Source organism: Balaenoptera acutorostrata, chromosome 5 (assembly GCF_949987535.1).
Source record: "Balaenoptera acutorostrata chromosome 5, mBalAcu1.1, whole genome shotgun sequence".
Lineage (NCBI taxonomy): Eukaryota > Metazoa > Chordata > Mammalia > Artiodactyla > Balaenopteridae > Balaenoptera > Balaenoptera acutorostrata.
The window spans coordinates 45,109,845-45,129,409 of record NC_080068.1 but is presented as its reverse complement, the minus strand read 5'-3'; the positions used below and the strand labels follow the sequence as shown (position 1 = coordinate 45,129,409).

Below are 19,565 nucleotides of genomic sequence, written 5' to 3'. Positions count from 1 at the left end.
ACACAGTTTAGCACCAAATAACTCTATACTGTTTTACCACTTGATATTTTTATGTGTGCTGTTCTCAATTCCCATCGAGGTTGTAAATGAGGCGGCCAAGGTCAGATCTCGTATTTCCTTGTTATCCAACAGCCCACCAAGCACCTAGTACATGCTCAATAAGTACTTTTGACATGATTAACTCTGATTTTAAAATAAAACCGAAACTATTGCATAAAAATTACAAATTACTTTCTGGAACACATTTGACCAGATAGTCACAAGGCTTTCTCCCTCATTTCATTCAGGCAGATGCTCACATAACAGCCCCTTGGAGAGGTCTTCTTTGACTATAAAATGAGAACTCCCTACCACTTTCTATCACCTTATCCTGCTTTCTTTCTCTTCTTAGTATATGGTACTGGATGTATTGTTGAATATATTCCCCACTAAAATGTGAGTTCCCTGGTCTTTCTTGTTCACTGCCACATCCTCAGTGCCTGGAACAGAAACTGGTTCAGAGTAACACTCAGTAAGTAAGTATGGAACAAATCAATACATGAGTGAATTAAATTTGTACCTACATATGAAAAATTATACATAAACACAAGTAATTGGCCTAGAAAAGGTTTAAACTACCATAATTTTATCTTTAAAAAATTTTTTATTTAGAAGTTATACACAAAAGACAAATAAATTTGACTTCACTAATTGACCACTGTAAAAAGTTCAAATGATGCAAATGCATAAAGTAAACCATTCACCCACTCTAAAAACAGGCATCCAGAAGCATCTGGGGCACAGTCTGGAAACTTTTCTCTATGTACATATAAGCATAATAAATGATTACTAATGAGTAGAAGTTATAAACATTTCATGCTTTTTAATGTAATCCATTGAAATTTAATCTTTCAGGAACATAAAGAATTCTAAGAGCAAGAATTCTTTTTTTTTTTAATCTTTAGATTTTAAACGTTTACTCTTGGAGTCTCAGTTTCCCCATGTGTAAAATGGGAATAAATAATAACTAACCCATAGGACTGGTACATGATATAAATGACAAAGTATATCTGAAGTGCTTAGCACAGTGTCTGCACATAGAAAAAACAAAAATAGGTGATAAAGGTAAGTAAGTTCAGGGACCAATGAAAACCCAAGAGGAGGACTACCAGTAACAGTGAAGATCAAAGAAGCTGCTTGGAAATGAGGGCTCTTGAGTTTTGGAAGGATCCACCAGGCATCTATCACACCTAGGGAAGGTCATTTTGAAGGTCATTTTAGGCTAGAGGAAGAGTGTGCTCCTGGAACAAGAATATTAACAGTTGGCAGCCTTTTAGAGGGAACGGTGTTTGTGGAAAACATCTTGAAAAGCTACCCTGAAAAGGGAAGGTGAAGCCACAAAGCAAGGAGACCTCACAACAAGACAGAAGTTAAACGAAACATAAATCCAAAACTGGAATTGAGTGAGAGAAGAGAAGGGAGAGGATAAAAGAGTGAGAAAATAGAAGACCTGGGAACACAGTGAAAACTACGTTTATACTTATTTCAGTCTAGAATTGAGCTCCATTTTACATATAATCACAAAGTATTTTTTGCACACTTTGACTATGCAATAAATTTTCCAGAAAGGAAACTATCATACAAGTTTTATAATGATTGAACTTCGAGAGTTTGGAATTTTCTAAGAATTGGTCAGTGTATTAGTTTCTTTTTGCTGCTGTAAGACATTACCACAAACTTAGTGGCTTAAGACAAAACATAAGTATTATCTGACGATTTTATGGCCATCAAGGCTGTGTTCCTTCTGAAGGTTCTGGCAGGATCCATTCTCTTCCCTTTTTCATCTACAGAGGCTACCCACATTCCTTGGCTCATGGCCCTGCACCACTCCAACCTCTTCTTCCATTGTTACATCTTCTCTGACTCTGACATGAGGAGTCATGTCAGAGACATGTCAGAGTCTCCATGTCAGAGTCCTGTCTCTCTCATGAAGACCCTCGTGATGACCTTGACCCCACTGGGATAATCCAGTATAATCTCTGCAGCTCAAGATCCTTAACCTAATCATATCTCCAAAGCACCTTACGCCACATAAGGTAACATATTCAGTTTCCAGAAATTGGCATATGAGCCTCCTCGGTGAGGCCATTATTCTGCTTACCACAGCTACCACTTGGGGAAATCATGTCACTGACTGTCACACCGCTCGTGGGTTTTGAGTCGCTAATATAAAACACCTGCATCAATCTGCATTATTCACAGTCTCCTCAGTGCCTCTGAAAAAGAGCTGAAAATATCTGACAACATTATATGTCTCTAGTATAGTCCTGCCCAAGAATTTACATTTACTTTATTTTTTTTACTTAATTTACTTTCTTTTCATTTTTTTGTACAGTTAGGGCATTGTTTAAAAGTATGTGTAAACAGGTTATATTAGTCACACACATAATACCGGAATCATTACAAAATGTCTGTTAAGCATTTATTTCCAAAAGGCATCATTGGATCTGATAGGACAGAGGACCACTCAGTTAGACGGTTAGTTATTATTTTTAGTGAGCTGAGTGGTACTGGAAAATCTATCCTATGTATATGAAATCTGGTTGTAGCAGTAGCAGCAACTGTGAAGTTGAAGGTAAATATTCTATGGGAAATATGCTAATAAAGTAGGCATGGGCTTCCCTGGTGGCGCAGTGGTTGAGAGTCTGCCTGCCAATGCAGGGGACACGGGTTCGAGCCCTGGTCTGGGAAGATCCCACATGCCGCGGAACAACTAGGCCCGTGAACCACAACTGCTGAGCCTGCGCATCTGGAGCCTGTGCTCCGCAACAAGAGAGGCCACGATAGTGAGAGGCCCACGCACCGCGATGAAGAGTGGCCCCCGCTTGCCGCAACTAGAGAAAGCCCTCGCACAGAAACGAAGACCCAATGCAACCATAGATAAATAAATAAAATTTAAAAAAAAAAGAGTCCCATCTCTTAAAAAAAATAAAATAAAATAAAATAAAGTAGGCAGATGTGCTTACAGGGTACTGCTAATTTAACTGAACTTCTTTCTTACCTCTCCATGCATTCCTTCTCAGACACGACTCCCTTCCTGGCCAGTCCTCTCAGCTGCTTACCCTCTGCTTCCAGCCCTGTGGGCGTGGAGAAACTGACAGATACTGAAGCACCTGGAGAGTCAGCTGAAGAATCACAGACAACTGGGCCATCAAGAAAGAAAAAACCAGTGTCACTCCACTGATGAATGCTCTTCCATCAAAGTGCAGTGACAGCTAGACGAGGCGGGATGGCCAGGAAAAGAGGGAAGGCAGTGAAAGGAGAGTAAGACAGGACAATTTAGACTGGGAGGACAGTACTGGGAAATTGGGAATGAGGGCCCATTGGGCTATTTCAGGTCGTGGTGAACACTTCAAGCTGTCTATTATGATGAGGATGTGCAGAGAAGGAGCGGGGAAGAACACACAGTAAGGAAGCCAGGAAACAGGTTTGAGTGAACTCAGGCATACTCGCAGAGACTGGAGCATCATTTCACTACGGCTCTAAGGCTGAGTTACTTGGGTTCCCTTCAGCTGCAGGGTTCCCTTGTTCTCCATGCTGGGCTTGAACTTTATGGTGAAACTGCCTCTTCCTCTTTGCTCTTGCCTCTCCCAGCAGCAGGTATTTACTCATTGTCTTATCCTCACTGTCTTTAGGTTTCTGTGTGCGTGTGTGTTTCCGGATTCTCTCTCTCCCCCTACACATGGTTGCTCTGAGGTCATGAGCCTATCCTCGATCCAGGAGGAACGCCAGGACAGTGGAGGCACGTCAGCATGACAGAACTTGATGACCTGGGGGCTGAGCCATCCCCACAGAGGTGCATAGTGCCGTGGACATGAGCAGTTGCTAGAGTCAAGCTGCCTGGATCCTGGCCCCGTCAGTTATTAGCTCTAACCTGAGCAAGCTACTCAACATCTGTAAGCCTCAGTTTTCTCCACTATAAAATGTGGCGAAAGATAGGAAATAATAGAACTTATCTCATGGAGCTGTTCTGTATATTAAGTTTTGTAAAGCACGAAAAATGTTTAGTGCCATACCTGGCATTGGGTGAGTAACTCCTAAATGCTGGCCAAATTTCAGCCTGTGGGCCAACAAGACCATTTATCCATCATGGGTTTTTTGCATTAATTTCGATGTATAAAATAGTGCATTAACATTTTAAAATATTACATTAAAGTATCGTGACTACTAAGTTTCTTCGCACCCTCTTAAATATTGTGCCTGCCTCACTCACCTCATTCTAGATCTGGACCTGGTTATGGCAGTGATGCTGTGCTTCTGGAACCATCGGTTCAGGCAGGAGTCTTCGAGAATCCCGTCATTTGCATTTTAATGTCTAGATTTCCCTTGCTACTCCTTCCTTTTGTGGACTACCTTATTTCTCTGTCCTATTTTATCCCTATCTTGGTTGTTGTGTAATTGAGTTATTGAGGTTTGAGAATATTTTTGTTTGCAAAATTTGTATCTGGGATAATGTCTGGGCTTGGACTAATGTCATTATGTAGGAAGCTAGCATATTCATGTATTAGACACCTGTCCTTAGTTTCATTTTAAAGGACATTTATTCTTAGCTTAAATAGAATGCAGAACTGCTGTTCTTAAGTCAAGTGCCTGATAGGAAATGGAAGAGTTATGAAACTGAATTACCTTTTACCAAAAAAGTCTAAATGTCATTAATACTTTAGAAGAAAATAAGTTTAAACCAAAGAATGTTTAAAGTAACTCTTTGCTGAAGCCTAACTCGTTGCTAAGAAAACTTGAACCCTAATTAATGAATTTGCTAAATAGAATGTGTTTGCAAAACAGCCCGGGGTTGATCTCAGTTAAAATATCTATTGATATATATAAGGACTTAGAACTCTCAAAGGAAAGAAGTAGCATAATATCTCCTAGAATACAGGTCAAAACCTCAAATGCCTCTCGAGGTCGGGAAAGCAGTGAAAGGCATGAGTTGGAGGGCGTGGGAAGATGGGAGGGGATGGAAAATGAGGCACATGGTGAAGTGGAGGTGCCGTGCGCTGTTCAGAGGGCGCAGTGGCCCCTTAGCTCCAGTAGATTATTGTCATTTGGACATCTATACTAAGCTGCCAGATATTCCAATTTTTCAGGACAAGCCCGAAATGCAGATATTTATGTGAAAACACTCACCTTTTAAAATATTGGCTCAGTACTTTTAAAAAATCACTCAGATGGGCAAAACAAGACACGACTAAGCTGTGAATTTCCAACCTCCGCAAAGAGAGTCATCTTTGTTATAAAGAAAAGGGAGAAAAGGATACATTTTTATTCATTCCTTCTGAAATCCTATCTAGAGCATTTCTGAAGCGTGGAAGATTTTAATATTTGCAAATCAAAACACCTTCTTTGCTTTAGTGAACCTGAAAGAAAAGGCCACTTAGAGGAAACTGCGCACACAAACTCAAAGTTTTGACTTCAGAACAGCCTGACACAAGGGTATTTGAGCAACTTTTCTGAGTTGAAGTGCCGTGAATTTTTCCGAGCTAACGTTCCCTTCGGTGAAGAGAAGCGATTACATTGCATTTCGATTGCTTTATAGATCCTTCGTGTCGAGTCCCAGAAAAACTCACCTAGTCTCTACCTCTTATTAGGTTTAAGCTCATTGGTTCTTCTTGTAGAATGACTCTCATTCCAGAACAATGGGTGTAACTCACAGGCTAGAAAAGCCCATTAGACCTACCAAAACTCAGAGAACCACAGGGGAGTTGGGCCGTGACCTTATTTAATACTTAACAAAGAGAGCTACACTCGGAGGCATTATTATTTTTCCTTTGCTCCAGAAATACAAGGTGGATGTTTTGAGCAATTCCACTCAGGCCTCACCTCCCACAGGATTTATACGAATACATTTGCTCTTTGATGAAAGGGATTCTTAAAACCATTGGCGTACACCACCCTTGAAGCTGACTCTTTTGAGTTTGAGATGCTAAGCTGTAACCAAAGCAAGCCTGAGCATGCATTCTATCTCTGGAATGTCTCGGGGTACTGGAGAATTAAGGACGAGAAGACAGGACTGAAGGGAACCCTTGATCAGGACCACGGGGGAATGAGACATGGAGGGATACAAGCTTTGGTAAGACAGGCTGCTCTCCACCAAGGTGAGAGAAAAGAAAAGGAAGAAGTGAAAAGTGAAATGATTCCAATATCCACTTAACAGATACCACATTAAAAATCCATGATAGGGGCTTCCCTGGTGGCGCAGTGGTTGAGAGTCTGCCTGCCAATTCAGGGGACACGGGTTCGAGCCCTGGTCTGGGAAGATCCCACATGCCGCGGAACAACTGGGCCCGTGAGCCACAATTGCTGAGCCTGCGCGTCTGGAGCCTGTGCTCCGCAACAAGAGAGGCCACGATAGTGAGAGGCCCGCGCACCGCGATGAAGAGTGGCCCCCGCTTGCCTCAACTAGAGAAAGCCCTTGCACAGAAACGAAGACCCAGCACAGCCAAAAATAAATAAATAAATTAATTAATTTTTTAAAAATCCATGATATTCTCCCAAAGCCTCAGCCCAAAGCTCATATTTGCCAAATACTATTCAATATAATACAAGTTCAAGAGGAAGAAAGGCACTGGACAGCCAGTTCCCTGGAGCACATGGCAATAGAATTTGACCTACACTGCTGAAATGCCCAGTTTGTTCGTCTGAGTCTTCTATGGTTAAAATTCAGAAATGAGATGACTGTAAAAGTTAGTGTCAGTGTGTCTGATACACATAGCCTTTCGTCCTTTAAACAATATTTGTCTCAAAAACTTCCCTCTTTCTAGAAAAATGAAATAGTATTTTTAAAAAACTGAAATATAAAAATGTTAATTCAGGTTGATTTGTTTGTTTTACTGGGGAAAAAAAAATAGTAGGCTCTCCTAAAATCCCTATTGTTGTGAGCCTGTAGAGATGATCTCCATCTCTTTTAAATTCATCTTGCTGGTTTTGTCATTTTTTATTCAGGCTGCATCTTCCAGAAAGCCACTGGGCATCTTTCACAGCCACGAAAAGATAACATGGATGAAAGATAATATGGACTCCACTTCAGGGAGCCTGATTTCCTTTCCATCGCCTGTCAGGACTTTCAAGGGGAATTGTCGCTACCAGAAAGCAGTGACTTTTAATTTCCCTTAAGCTAGATTTGGCATTCAGATCCTCACAGCGATGTAAAAGGCCCAAATGACTCTTTCTGATGCCAGTAAGAACTGCATGAGCAGACAGAATTTAACTCTTGGGTGCTATAAACTCAGCTTATGGCTTCTTCTTCTTAAGTTGCCCAAATCTAGCTGCTACATTAAAACCTTCTTGTGCTATTTTCTCATAGGGTTTCTCTCTTTCCTTATATTCCTCCAAGTGGGGCACAGATCATTCTTGGGGATGCCAGAGGCTCAATTCAGGAAATACCCAGCCAAGAATAGGAAGCACAAGTGGGAAAACACACAAGTTGGGGCAGACACTTGAGGACAATCAAGCAAAGGCTGAGAGTAATTCGCGAGAAGAAAATTATAAATAAAAATGGATGCAGCAATCGTACCCCTTGGTATTTATCCAAATGAGTTGAAAACATATCCACTCACAAATGTGTGCGTGGATGTTTATAGCAGCTTTATTCATAATTGTCAAAACTTAGAAGCAATCAAGTTTTATCCATTCAGTAGGTGAATGGATAAACAAACTGTGGTACATCCAGACAATGGAATATTGTTCAGTGCTAAAAAGAAATGAGCTATCAAGCCATGAAAAGACAGAGGAACATTAAATTGCTAAGTGAAAGAAGCTAATCTGAAAAGGTTATATATACTGTATTATTCCAACTACATGACGTTCTGAAAAAGGTAAAACAGTGGAGACTAAAAAGATCAGTGGCTGCCAGAGGTTGGGGGTGGAGACATGAACAGGCAAAGCACAAAGGGCTTTCAGGGCAGTGAAACTATTCTGTGTGAAACTACAATGGTGAATACATGTCATACATTTGTCCAAACCCATAGAATGAACAACACCAAGAGCGAACCCCAAGATAAACTATGGACTTTGAGTGTTAATGAGGCATCAGTGTAGGTTCATCAATCATGACAAATGGACCACTGTGGTGTGGGATACTGAGAGCTGGGGAGGCCGTCCCTGCGGTGGGGTTTGGGGGGGCGGGGAGCTGAATGGAGGAATCAGAAGGACAAGAGAACACCGCTCGTGGAGCGTGAAGATAGAATTAGCAAGTGAAAACAATACCACGGAAAACGTTCAAGAGCCTTTTTTCTTCTGTAGCAGGAAAAGCTAGAAGCTACTACTGCAGGGACCTGAGACTAACACTGAGCTCCATTACTGGCCATGGCATGGATTGCTCAGGTGTAAATGGGGCACGGGGTGTTTTTCAGTATGCTTATCAACATTTAGGCAGCTCTCAGAAACTAGGCGCCAGAGAGAAGGGGGTAGAGGAAAGGTACAAATATTAAGAAAACACAATTTGTGTTTGGAGGAGAGCTTACAGTTCCGTGGGAAAGAGGGACATTACACTCATTAACAATGAGGTTGGTGGGGAATGCGATGGGAGGAAGAGATGATCGTGGGCTGAACAGACTAGGGCCGGCCTCTGTGCTCCAAACTGGAGCACTGACTCCCTACCAACTATACACATCTGTGACCCTAGGTCATCTAACCAGTTAATGTTTCCTTCTGAATCAGTCTTATAAGTAAACGATGTAATTTTAGGAGCAAGGATAAGATCTTTCTACCAACGAAAAATTGTTCCCTGTTTGCTAATGCCATGAATTCCACCCCTTCAACTCGATTTCATTAGCTCTGTCACCTATTAAAATGCAAATACCCTTAGGAGAGATTATACTTTAAGCCATACAATTCAAGTGTAACTTACTGTGAATTTATTTTTCAGATCTGAGGAGATGGCTTTGATGGAAGCAAGGATATAGTAAACTTGAGATCACTGAACGCCACAGAAATGTTTGGGCAGGAGACTGAGAATATTTAAAATAATCTGTTAACTGTAGGCTTTGGCAGTTCAATTTTCTTTTTGATTAAAATCTAAGGAAAACAGTGCTACCACTGAGTGTTTGCAAAGCAACCAGAACGTTGATTGCATGTTATTTTTACCATTAATATTGTTATTAATCTTGAAAATACACTTGGGGAGCAGAAAGTTTTGTGGGAACGAGACAAAAGAGTCTTCTATTTATTTTAGCAAAGCTCACTGAGGTTCTACATTGGGGTAATAGAATATTCATTTGCCTGTCTATGCCCTCTAAGCATTTATTTTCCTCTGATTCCCTTGAGCTGAGGGGGTCAAGAACAGGTTTTGGCATTCCCATGTCCTACAAAACATATCTCAATATAACCTAACCTCCTTAATCTTCACCAGAATTTCTAGAAAGATCAACAAGACCTAGTATGACCTTGAATACATGACCACGACCTTGGGGTTCTCTCACGAGCATCCTGAATGCCTTTACTACCATGCTAGCCTCCAAGGCCAGCTTCCCCTTAAAGTTCTGGCCAAAGCACACATATAAAGCCCTTCCCTTAGTTCCCTTAGGGATGCTAAGATATTTTGCACTTATAAACAAAAAGAAAATAAACATAGAGGGGAAATAAAGCAAAAAAAGAGGAGAGGCTCCCGATCCCACCAATTAGCTACTTCCAGGGCTCTAAGGCCCTGCCCATTCCAGGCTCTCTCTAGAACACTCTAGAGAAAAAGGGCCCATATTGCATCACAGTACACACCCTGGAGTCCTTAACTCTCATACCCCTGCACACAAACATCTTATGACCTACCACCAGGGACCAAAGAACTCTCCAGTGCTGCTGCCTCCCAGACCCTCCCACTCAGTCCCTGTGTCTGGTCTGAGACTTGCCTCTCCCCTGGTTAATGAGTGACTTTGTCCTTCAGGACAGGCCTTCCCCTCACACCTCTACCCCCATACAATCTCCCTTGGATACTGGTTGACTCCATAGTAGGCCCAATAGATATTTTATGCACATGATGGCATTATATCTACGTAACAAGAAACATACATACATGCACACCTATTAAAGCCAAGGAGGAGTGAGGGAAAATGAGTACTTGAATTTTTGCATCACTCTTCCACCTGGACTGTAAGAAATAGCCTTTAGGGCAGGGTCTGTATGTCTGTTTATATCACCCCCATGCCTAGCACAGTGTCTGCTGCAATTAAGTACACAATAAATAATTGTTGCATTAAGGAATGAATGAATGCATTCAATGATTTCCCCCACCACTTAACATCCAAAGAGAAAGACTAACTCAGTGCTCTGATACAGGCCCTGATAAACTCTGATTTTAAGGACATCATTAATAAAGCCTCCACTGATCAAGCTCCAGCACTAAATTCTCTCTGCTGTTCACTTTCCAATGTAAACACCCAACTATGCTAAGCTGGAGAGATAATCAACTAAATAAACAACCCATCTGAGATGGGATCACCCCAAGGCAAAGGCAATACTTTCAAAACTACACATATATTCACTGAGGCAAAACGAATACTCGGAGAAGGAAAAATCCCATATATAGTAAGCTATGTGCCAGGAAATGTGATACGTACATCATTTACATTGTTTATTTAATCCTTAGAACAACCTTACAAGTTAGAAATTATCATCCTCATTTTGAAGATTTTAAAAGTAAACTTTAGAGAAGTGTTTTTACCCATGGTCACTTGTTCAAGAGGTTGAAAAGCATGAACTTTCGAGCCAAGCTGCCTAGGTTTAAATTCTGACCCTGCCTCTTCCTAGATGGGCGTCTTAGTCCATTCCTATAACAAAATGCCACGGACTGGGTGGCTTATAAACAACAGGAATTTATTTCTTACATTTCTGGAGGCTGGAAGCCCAAGATCAGGGTACCAGCGTGGTCAGGTGAGGGTTGCAGACTTCTCGCTGTGTCTTTACATGGTGAAAGGGTCTCTTCTATAAAAGCATTAATTCCCCTCATGAGAGCTCCACCCTCATGACCTAAGCACTTCCTAAAGGCCCCACCTCCTAATAACATCACCTTTGGAGGGTAGGATCTGAATTTGGAGGGAGGATACAAACATTCACACTACAGCACTGGGTAAACACAGCTTAACACACGTGGAGCTAGTAAGTGTACCAGTCTCTCATGGCCAAACCCATCTTTCTGTGACCAGATCTGTGATGCTAGACCAGGGACTCTGCAAAACACATTCCTTCTTAGTCAGCTGGCTTCGTGTTAGCTCTGTCAGTAGAGGGCGCTAGAGAGGGCTGCCAAGCTGGAAGAGGAAGAAGGTACTTGCTCCTTCCTAGGTGTTTCCTCTGAGCCTCACTCAGTGGCCCCACCCTTCTCTCCTTCCTGCAGAGCCACTGAATCCAGTTTATACTGTTCTTGTAGAATCAGCCTTAGAGTCTGCTGGCCAGCACCCTCTCCTCAGAGGACTGCATTTCAGCTCAGTGGGGCCCTTCCTCTAAGTATCTAAGAAGTTTTAGTAATCCCTACTCTTTCCTTTGTTCCCTCAGCCCTGGGGGTAGTAGCTGCTTCCTGGAACTGCTACCCCTACCCTATACCTTAGAGCTCTCTTTTCACTCTTTCTATTACTTGGTTCACAACTTTATAACCACTTAACAGTTCTTCATATCAAATTCACTCTGTTCAAATTATTGGCATGATTTTACTCTCCTGGCTGAACCTGAGGGACACAAGAACACCTACCTGACAGTATTAAATGAGTTTGTCCTTGTAAAGTGCTCATAACTGTACCTGGAGCACAGGATTGGCCATATCAAGGTCAGCTATTACTTTCAAAGTGTTGAAGCTGGGTTAGAGCCCACGTCTGTCCACCTTCTTCCAGTCAACATGATGTTTCTCTAATAAAAATAGCTACAACCTACTTAGGGATTAGGCTTAGTGCGTTCACAGATGTTACCTGTTTTAATCTTCTTAAACACCTCTTAAGTGTTTTCTCCTCTATCAACTGACATCAAGAAAGGTATTCTGAGTTAAGGTATCCATTATTCTGAGAGGTTAGTCAAGGTCTCCAGAGTTCAAACATCAACACCAGAAGAATAATTTTTTAGCACAAACTTCTCCAAATCCTAAAAACCTATTTACATCATTGCCCTATGTGTCACCAGCAATTAACATGATTTAAGCATAATGTGTGTGAGCAAAAGCAAGAAGAACTGCAATACTGCAGCCTGTGGAATGAAAACCACATACACAGAAACATAGACAAAATGACAAGGCAGAGGGCTATGTACCAGATGAAGAAACAAGATAAAACTCCAGAAAAGCAACTAAATGAAGTGGAGATAGGCAACTTTCCAGACAAAGAATTCAGAATAATGATAGTGAAGATGATCCAGGACCTCAGAAAAAGAATGGAGGCAAAGATCGAGAAGATGCAAGAAATGTTTAACAAAGACCTAGAAGAATTAAAGAAAAAACACCTAGAAGAATTAAAGAACAAACAAACAGAGATGACCAATACAATAACTGAAATGAAAAAATATACTAGAAGGAATCAATAGCAGAATAACTGAAGCAGAAAAACGGATAAGTGACCTGGAAGACAGAATGGTAGAATTCACTGCCACAGAACAGAATAAAGAAAAAAGAATGAAGAGAAATGAAAACAGCCTAAGAGACCTCTGGGACAACATTAAATGCAACAGCATTCACATTATAGGGGTCCCAGAAGGAGAAGAGAGAGAGAAAGGACCCAAGAAAATATCTGAAGAGATTATAGTCGAAAACTTCCCTAATGTTGGAAAAGAAATAGCCACCAAAGTCCAGGAAGTGCAGAGAGTCCCAGGCAGGATAAACCCAAGGAGAAACACGCCAAGACACATAGTAATCAAGCTGACAAAAATGAAAGACAAAGAAAAATTATTAAAAGCAACAAGGGAAAAATGACAAATACCATAGAAGGGAACTCCCATAGGGTAACAGCTTATTTCTCAGCAGAAACTCTACAAGCCAGAAGGGAGTTGCACGATATATTTAAGGTGATGAAAGGTAAGAACCTACAATAAAGATTACTCTACTCGGCAAGGATCTCATTCAGATTCGACAGAGAAATCAAAAGCTTTACAGACAAGCAAGAGCTAAGAGAATTCAGCACCACCAAACCAGCTTTACAACAAATGCTAAAGGAACTTCTCTAAGTGGGAAACACAAGAGAAGAAAAGGAACTACAGGGCTTCCCTGGTGATGCAGTGGTTAAAAATCCACCTGCCAATGCAGGGGGCATGGGTTCAAGCCCTGGTCCAGGAAAATCCCACATGCCACGGAGCAACTAAGCCTGTGTGCCAGAACTACTGAGCCTGCACTCTAGAGCTCGTGAGCCACAACTACTGAGCCCACGTGCCGCATCTACTGAATCCCATGCACCCTAGAGCCCATGCTCTGCAACAAGAGAAGCCACCGCAGTGAGAAGCCTGCGCACTGCAAACGATGAGTAGCCCCCGCTCACCAAAACTAGAGAAAGCATGCACGCAGCAACAAAGACCCAACACAGCCAAAAATCATAAACAAAATAAATCAATTTATTAAAAAAAAAAGAAAAGGACTTATAAAAAAAAACCCAAACAATTAAGAAAATGGTAATAGGAACATACATATCGATAATTACCTTAAATGTGAATGGATTAAATGCTCCAACGAAAAGAAACAGACTTGCTGAATGGATACAAAAACAAAATCCATATACATGCTGTCTACAAGAGACCCACTTCAGACCTAGGAACACATACAGACTGAAAGTGAGGGGATGGAAAAAGATATTCCATGCAAATGGAAATCAAAAGAAAGCTGGAGTAGCAATACTTATATCAGATAAAATAGACTTTAAAATAAAGTATGTTACAAGAGACAAGGAAGGACGCTATATAATGATCAAGGGATCAATCCAAGAAGAAGATATGACAATTGTAAATATATGCACCCAATATAGGAGCACCTCAATACATAAGGCAAATGCTAACAGCTATAAAAGAGGAAATTGACAGTAACACAATAATAGTGGGGGACTTTAACACCTCACTTACGCCAATGGACAGATCCTCCAGACAGAAAATAAATAAGGAAACACAAGCTTTAAATGACACAATAGACCAGATAGATATAATTGATATTTATAGGACATTCCATGCAAAAACAGCAGATTACAGTTTCTTCTCAATTGTACATGGAACATTCTCCCAGACAGATCATATCTAGGGTCACAAATCAAGCCTCAGTAAATTTAAGAAAATTGAAATCATATCAAGCATCTTTTCCGACCACTATGCTATGAGATTAGAAATAACTTACAGGGAAAAAAAATGTAAAAAACACAAACACATGGAGGCTAAACGTTACTAAATGACCAAGAGATCACTGAAGAAATCAAAGAGGAAATAAAAAAATACCTAGAGATAAATGGCAATGAAAACACGACGATCCAAAACCCAACCTACGGGATGGAGCAAAAGCAGTTCTAAGTGGGAAGTTTATAGCAATACAATCCTACCTCAAGAAACAAGAAATATCTCAAATAAACTATCTAACCTTACACCTAAAGGAACTAGAGAAAGAAGAACAAACAAAAACCAAACTTAGTAGAAGGAAAGAAATCATAAAGATCAGAGCAGAAATAAATGAAATAGAAACAAAGAAAACAATAGCAAAGATCCATAAACTAAAAGCTGGTTCTTTGAGAAGATAAACAAAATTGATAAACCATTAGCCAGACTCATCAAGAAAAAGAGGGAGAGGACTCAAATCGATAAAATAAGAAATGAAAAGGAGAAGATACAACAGAAACGGCAGAAATACAAAGCATCATAAGAGACTACTACAAGCAAATCTATGCCAATAAAATGGGCAACCTGGAAGAAATGGACAGATTCTTAGAAGGTATAACCTTCCAAGACTGAACCAGGAAGAAATAGAAATATGAACAGACCCATCACAAGTAATGAAATTGAAACTGTGATTTAAAATCTTCCAAGAAACAAAAGTCCAGGACCAGATGGCTTCACAGTGAATTCTATCAAACATTTAGAGAAGAGCTAACACCCATCCTTCTCAAACTCTTGCAAAAAATTGCAGAGGAAGGAACACTCCCAAACTCATTCTACAAGGCCACTATCACCCTGATAACAAAACCAGACAAAGATACTACAAAAAAAAAATTACAGACCAATATCACTGAAGAATATTGATGCAAAAATACTCACAAACAGAATCCAACAACACATTAAAAGGATCATACACCGTGATCAAGTTAGATTTATCCCAGGGATGCAAGTATTCTTCAATATACGCAAATCAATCAGTGTGATACAGCATATTAACAAATTGAAGAATAAAAACCATATGATCATCTCAATAGATGTAGAAAAAGCTTTTGACAAAATTCAACACCCGTTTATGATAAAAACTCTCTGGAAAGTGGGCATAGAGGGAACCTACCTCAACATAATAAATGCCAAAAATGACAACCCACAGTCAACATCATTCTCAATGGTGAAAATCTGAAAGCATTTCCTCTAACATCAGGAACAAGACAAGGATGACCACTCATGCCACTCTTATTCAACAAAGTTTTGGAAGTCCTAGCGACAGCAATCAGAGAAGAAAAAGAAATAAAAGGAATCCAAATTGGAAAAGAAGAAGTAAAACTGTCACTGTTTGCAGATGACATGATACTATACATAGAGAATCCTAAAGATGCCACCAGAAAACTACTAGAGCTAATCAATGAATGTGGTAAAGTGGCAGGATACAAAATTAATGCACAAAAATCACTTGCATTCCTATACACTAACAATGAAAGATCAGAAAGAGAAATTAAAGAAACAATCCCATTTACCATTGGAACAAAAAGAATAAAATATCTAGGAATAAACCTACCTAAGGAGGTAAAAGACCTGTACTCAGAAAACTATAAGACACTGATGAAAGAAATCAAAGATGACACAAACAGATGGAGAGATATACCATGTTCTTGGATTGGAAGAATCAATATTGTGAAAATGATTATTCTACCCAAAGCAGTCTACAGATTCAATGTACTCCCTCTCAAATTACCAATGGCATTTTTTACAGAACGAGAACAAAAAATCTTAAAATTTGTATGGAGACACAAAAGACCCTGAATAGGCAAAGCAATCTTGAGTGAAAAAATGGAGCTGGAGGAATCAAACTCTCTGACTTCAGCCTATACTACAAACCTACAGTAATCAAGACAATATGGTACTGGCACAAAAACAGAAATATAGATCAATGGAACAGGATAGAAAGCCCAGAGATAAACCCACGCACCTATGGTCAACTAATCTATGACAAAGGAGGCAAGGATATACAATGGAGAAAAGACAGTCTCTTCAATAAGTGGTGCTGGGAAAACTGGACAGCTACATGTAAAAGAATGAAATTAGAACCCTCCCTAAACACCATACACAAAAATAAACTCAAAATGGATTAAAGACCTAAATGTAAGACCGGACACTATAAAACTCTTAGAGGAAAACATAGGAAGAACACTCTTTGGCATAAATCACAGCAAGATCTTTTTTGACCCACCTCCTAGAGTAATGGAAAGAAAAACAAAAATAAACAAATGGGACTTAATGAAACTTAAAAATTTTTGCACAGCAAAGGAAACCATAAACAAGATGAAAAGACAACCCTCAGAATAGGAGAAAATATTTGCAAACGAATCAACGGACAAAGGATTAATCTCCAAAATATATAAACAGCTCATGCAGCTCAATATTAAAAAAACAAACAACCCAATCAAAAACTGGGCAGAAGATCTAAATAGACATTTCTCCAAAGAAGACATACAGATGGCCAAGAGGCACATGAAAAGCTGCTCAAAATCACTAATTATTAGAGAAATGCAAATCAAAACTACAATGAGGTATCACCTCACACCAGTTAGAATGGGTATCATCAGAAAATCTACAAACAACAAATGCTGGAGAGGGTGTGGAGAAAAGGGAACCCTCTTTCACTGTTGGTGGGAATGTAAATCGATACAGTCACTATGGAGAGTAGTATGGAAGTTCCTTAAAAAACTAAAAATAGAACTACCATATGACCCAGCAATCCCACTACTGGGCATATACCCAGAGAAAACCATAATTCAAAGACACATGCATCCCAATGTTCATTGCAGCGCTATTTATAATAGCCAGGTCATGGAAGCAACCTAAATGTCCATAGACAGACGAATGGATAAAGAATATGAGGTACATATATACAATGGAATATTACTCAGCCATAAAAAGGAACGAATTGGGTCATTTGTAGAGACATGGATGGATATAGAAACTGTCATACAGAGTGCAGTAAGTCAGAAAAAGAAAAACAAATATCGTATATTAACACATATATGTTAAATCTAGAAAAATGGTACAGATGAACCAGTTTGCAAGGCAGAAATAGAGACACAGATGTAGAGAACTAACATATGGACACCAAGGGGGGAAAGTTGTGGGGGGCGGGGGGGATCAGTTGGGAGATTGGAATTGACATGTATACACTAATATGTATAAAATAGATAACAAATAAGAACCTGCTGTATAAAAAATTTAAATTAAATTTAAAAATAAAAAGAAGAAGGAGTGGCAGTCTGCTAGCCTCAGACCAAGAGCCCAACTCCATCTCTAAAAAAAAAAAAAAAAAAAGTGTGCATCTAAGGATTAAAATTTTAGAATTTCAAATTTTCTATTGTTTTGTACATCTAAAATATCAATGAAATATTATAGAATTTAAAAAATTACTAAGTGCTTATTTTGTGCTAGGCACTGGGTTATAAGCGCTTTCACATACATTATATCATTTTATCCTTAAAATATACTACATTAAGAGATGCAATCATCTTCATACAAATATATCCAAGGTCACATAGCTAGTAAAGTGACAGAATCAGGAATTGAAGCCAATTCTTTCTGACTCACGGAGCTCATGATTTAGCCAATTCACCACAGGTCATAGGTGAGGGTCATTCTCCACAGCAGATGCTGAGAGAATGAAGTTTAGTAAAAATATGAACTGAGACAGGAACAAATCCCTTCACTGTGAAGGGCTAAGAAAATAAAAGAGCTGAATCTGGGAGAGTACCTTCTGACCTTGCTTTCAGAATTGTCTGTAAGCCATGGCAATTCCAAGGTTCTGTCACTGGGCTGCTAGATTCCATTTCAATTCAAGGATCTCTCTCCAATTTCATTTTTGCAATTATGCAGGCAAAGTAAATGAAAACCAAAAACACTTTGTTTCTGGGTAATCCTTGCCTTCCAAAAACAAGTCATTCTTTTCAGGAAAAAACATAAGCACTCACCAAACTAATTATTTTTTTAAAGGAGCAATGCAGAGGGGGAAAATAGCATACCTTTTGCTTGGTGCTTGATTTCAGGCCAACTCGGGAGTGACTTTTGGACTAGAGGAAAAATGAGAAAGAAATTTATGAAGAACATAATATAATGGTAGAACTTATTCTGAAGTCATTTCTTCTAGAAGGTATAAGTTTTCATTTAATAGCCAAAAGAAAACTAATTAATTAATTTTTTAAAATCCTTTCCCCTAACCTTCCTTCACAGCCTCTGGAAATCTAAGAATAGAAGCAGAGCATAGACTCCAGTGTTGAGTTTTACATACTGAATGGAAGACTGTTTAAGTCCTGGAGCTGAGACAGCAAAGATGCACCTACACTTTGTCAATGCCTGGCTCATATTTACCGACTCAGCATCTTTCTTAGAGGACACCAGCAGAAACTGAAAACTGCAACGCATGAGCAAATAACTTCCAGCTATAATAAGGCAAAGGGAAAGGAGGGGAAATGAATAAAAGAAGAGGAAAGGAAGAAAGAAGAGAAGGAGAGAAAAGAAAAAAAATACTCTATATATTGGAAAAAGAGAAAATAGAGGCAGAATGAAGAGAAGGGCACGTTTATGGCAAGATTTCCAAGTGCATTTCAATAGAGAAGATTTTAATCTCTGCTAATTTAAATGTATTTTCAGTAGGTGGAAACGAAGCTCTCAAAAACATTAGTGCTTGTAGAGGGCTTTTTATTTTCCAACTTGTTCAAGATTATCTAATCTTATTTGGAATTAGGAAAGGTAAAACAAGCATTAATTAAGAATATTTTGGTATAGGTACCATTATGATTTTTCTCCCAGTGAGAAAAAAGCAAAATCAAGCTTACTATGTTTAGCATTCAGATAGTGAATATATTTGGCATTAAGTGTACCATGAATCAAAGTTAACTCTAAATGAATTACTACACTGTACATAGAAAAAAGCCTAGTCTGTAGTCCTCAAATTGTTCGATCCCAGGATTACTTTACACTCTTAAATATTATAGGGGTCCCCAAAGAGTTTTTGTTAATGTGGGTTATATCCATTGACAATCACTGTCCTAGCAACTGGAAATGAGAATTTTTTAAAATATGCATTTATTAATGCATTTTAAGATAGCAATAATAAACCCACTACATGTTAAATAACATATTTTTATGTATTTTATGTATATTCCTAAACAGAAAAAATTAGTGAGAAGATGGTATATTTTTCA

At 39.4% G+C, this 19,565-nt stretch overlaps 1 protein-coding gene across 2 annotated transcripts in view; it reads right to left on the bottom strand.

Moving 5' to 3' along the window:
* RASGEF1B (RasGEF domain family member 1B) overlaps window positions 1-19,565 on the bottom strand; it is a 560,362-nt gene that overhangs the window by 427,874 nt on the left and 112,923 nt on the right. For both annotated transcript variants that reach the window (XM_057547295.1, XM_057547296.1), the window contains exon 2: window positions 18,384-18,431. In XM_057547295.1, the coding sequence (XP_057403278.1) occupies window positions 18,384-18,431 (48 nt within the window). The remainder of the gene's footprint in view (window positions 1-18,383; window positions 18,432-19,565) is intronic.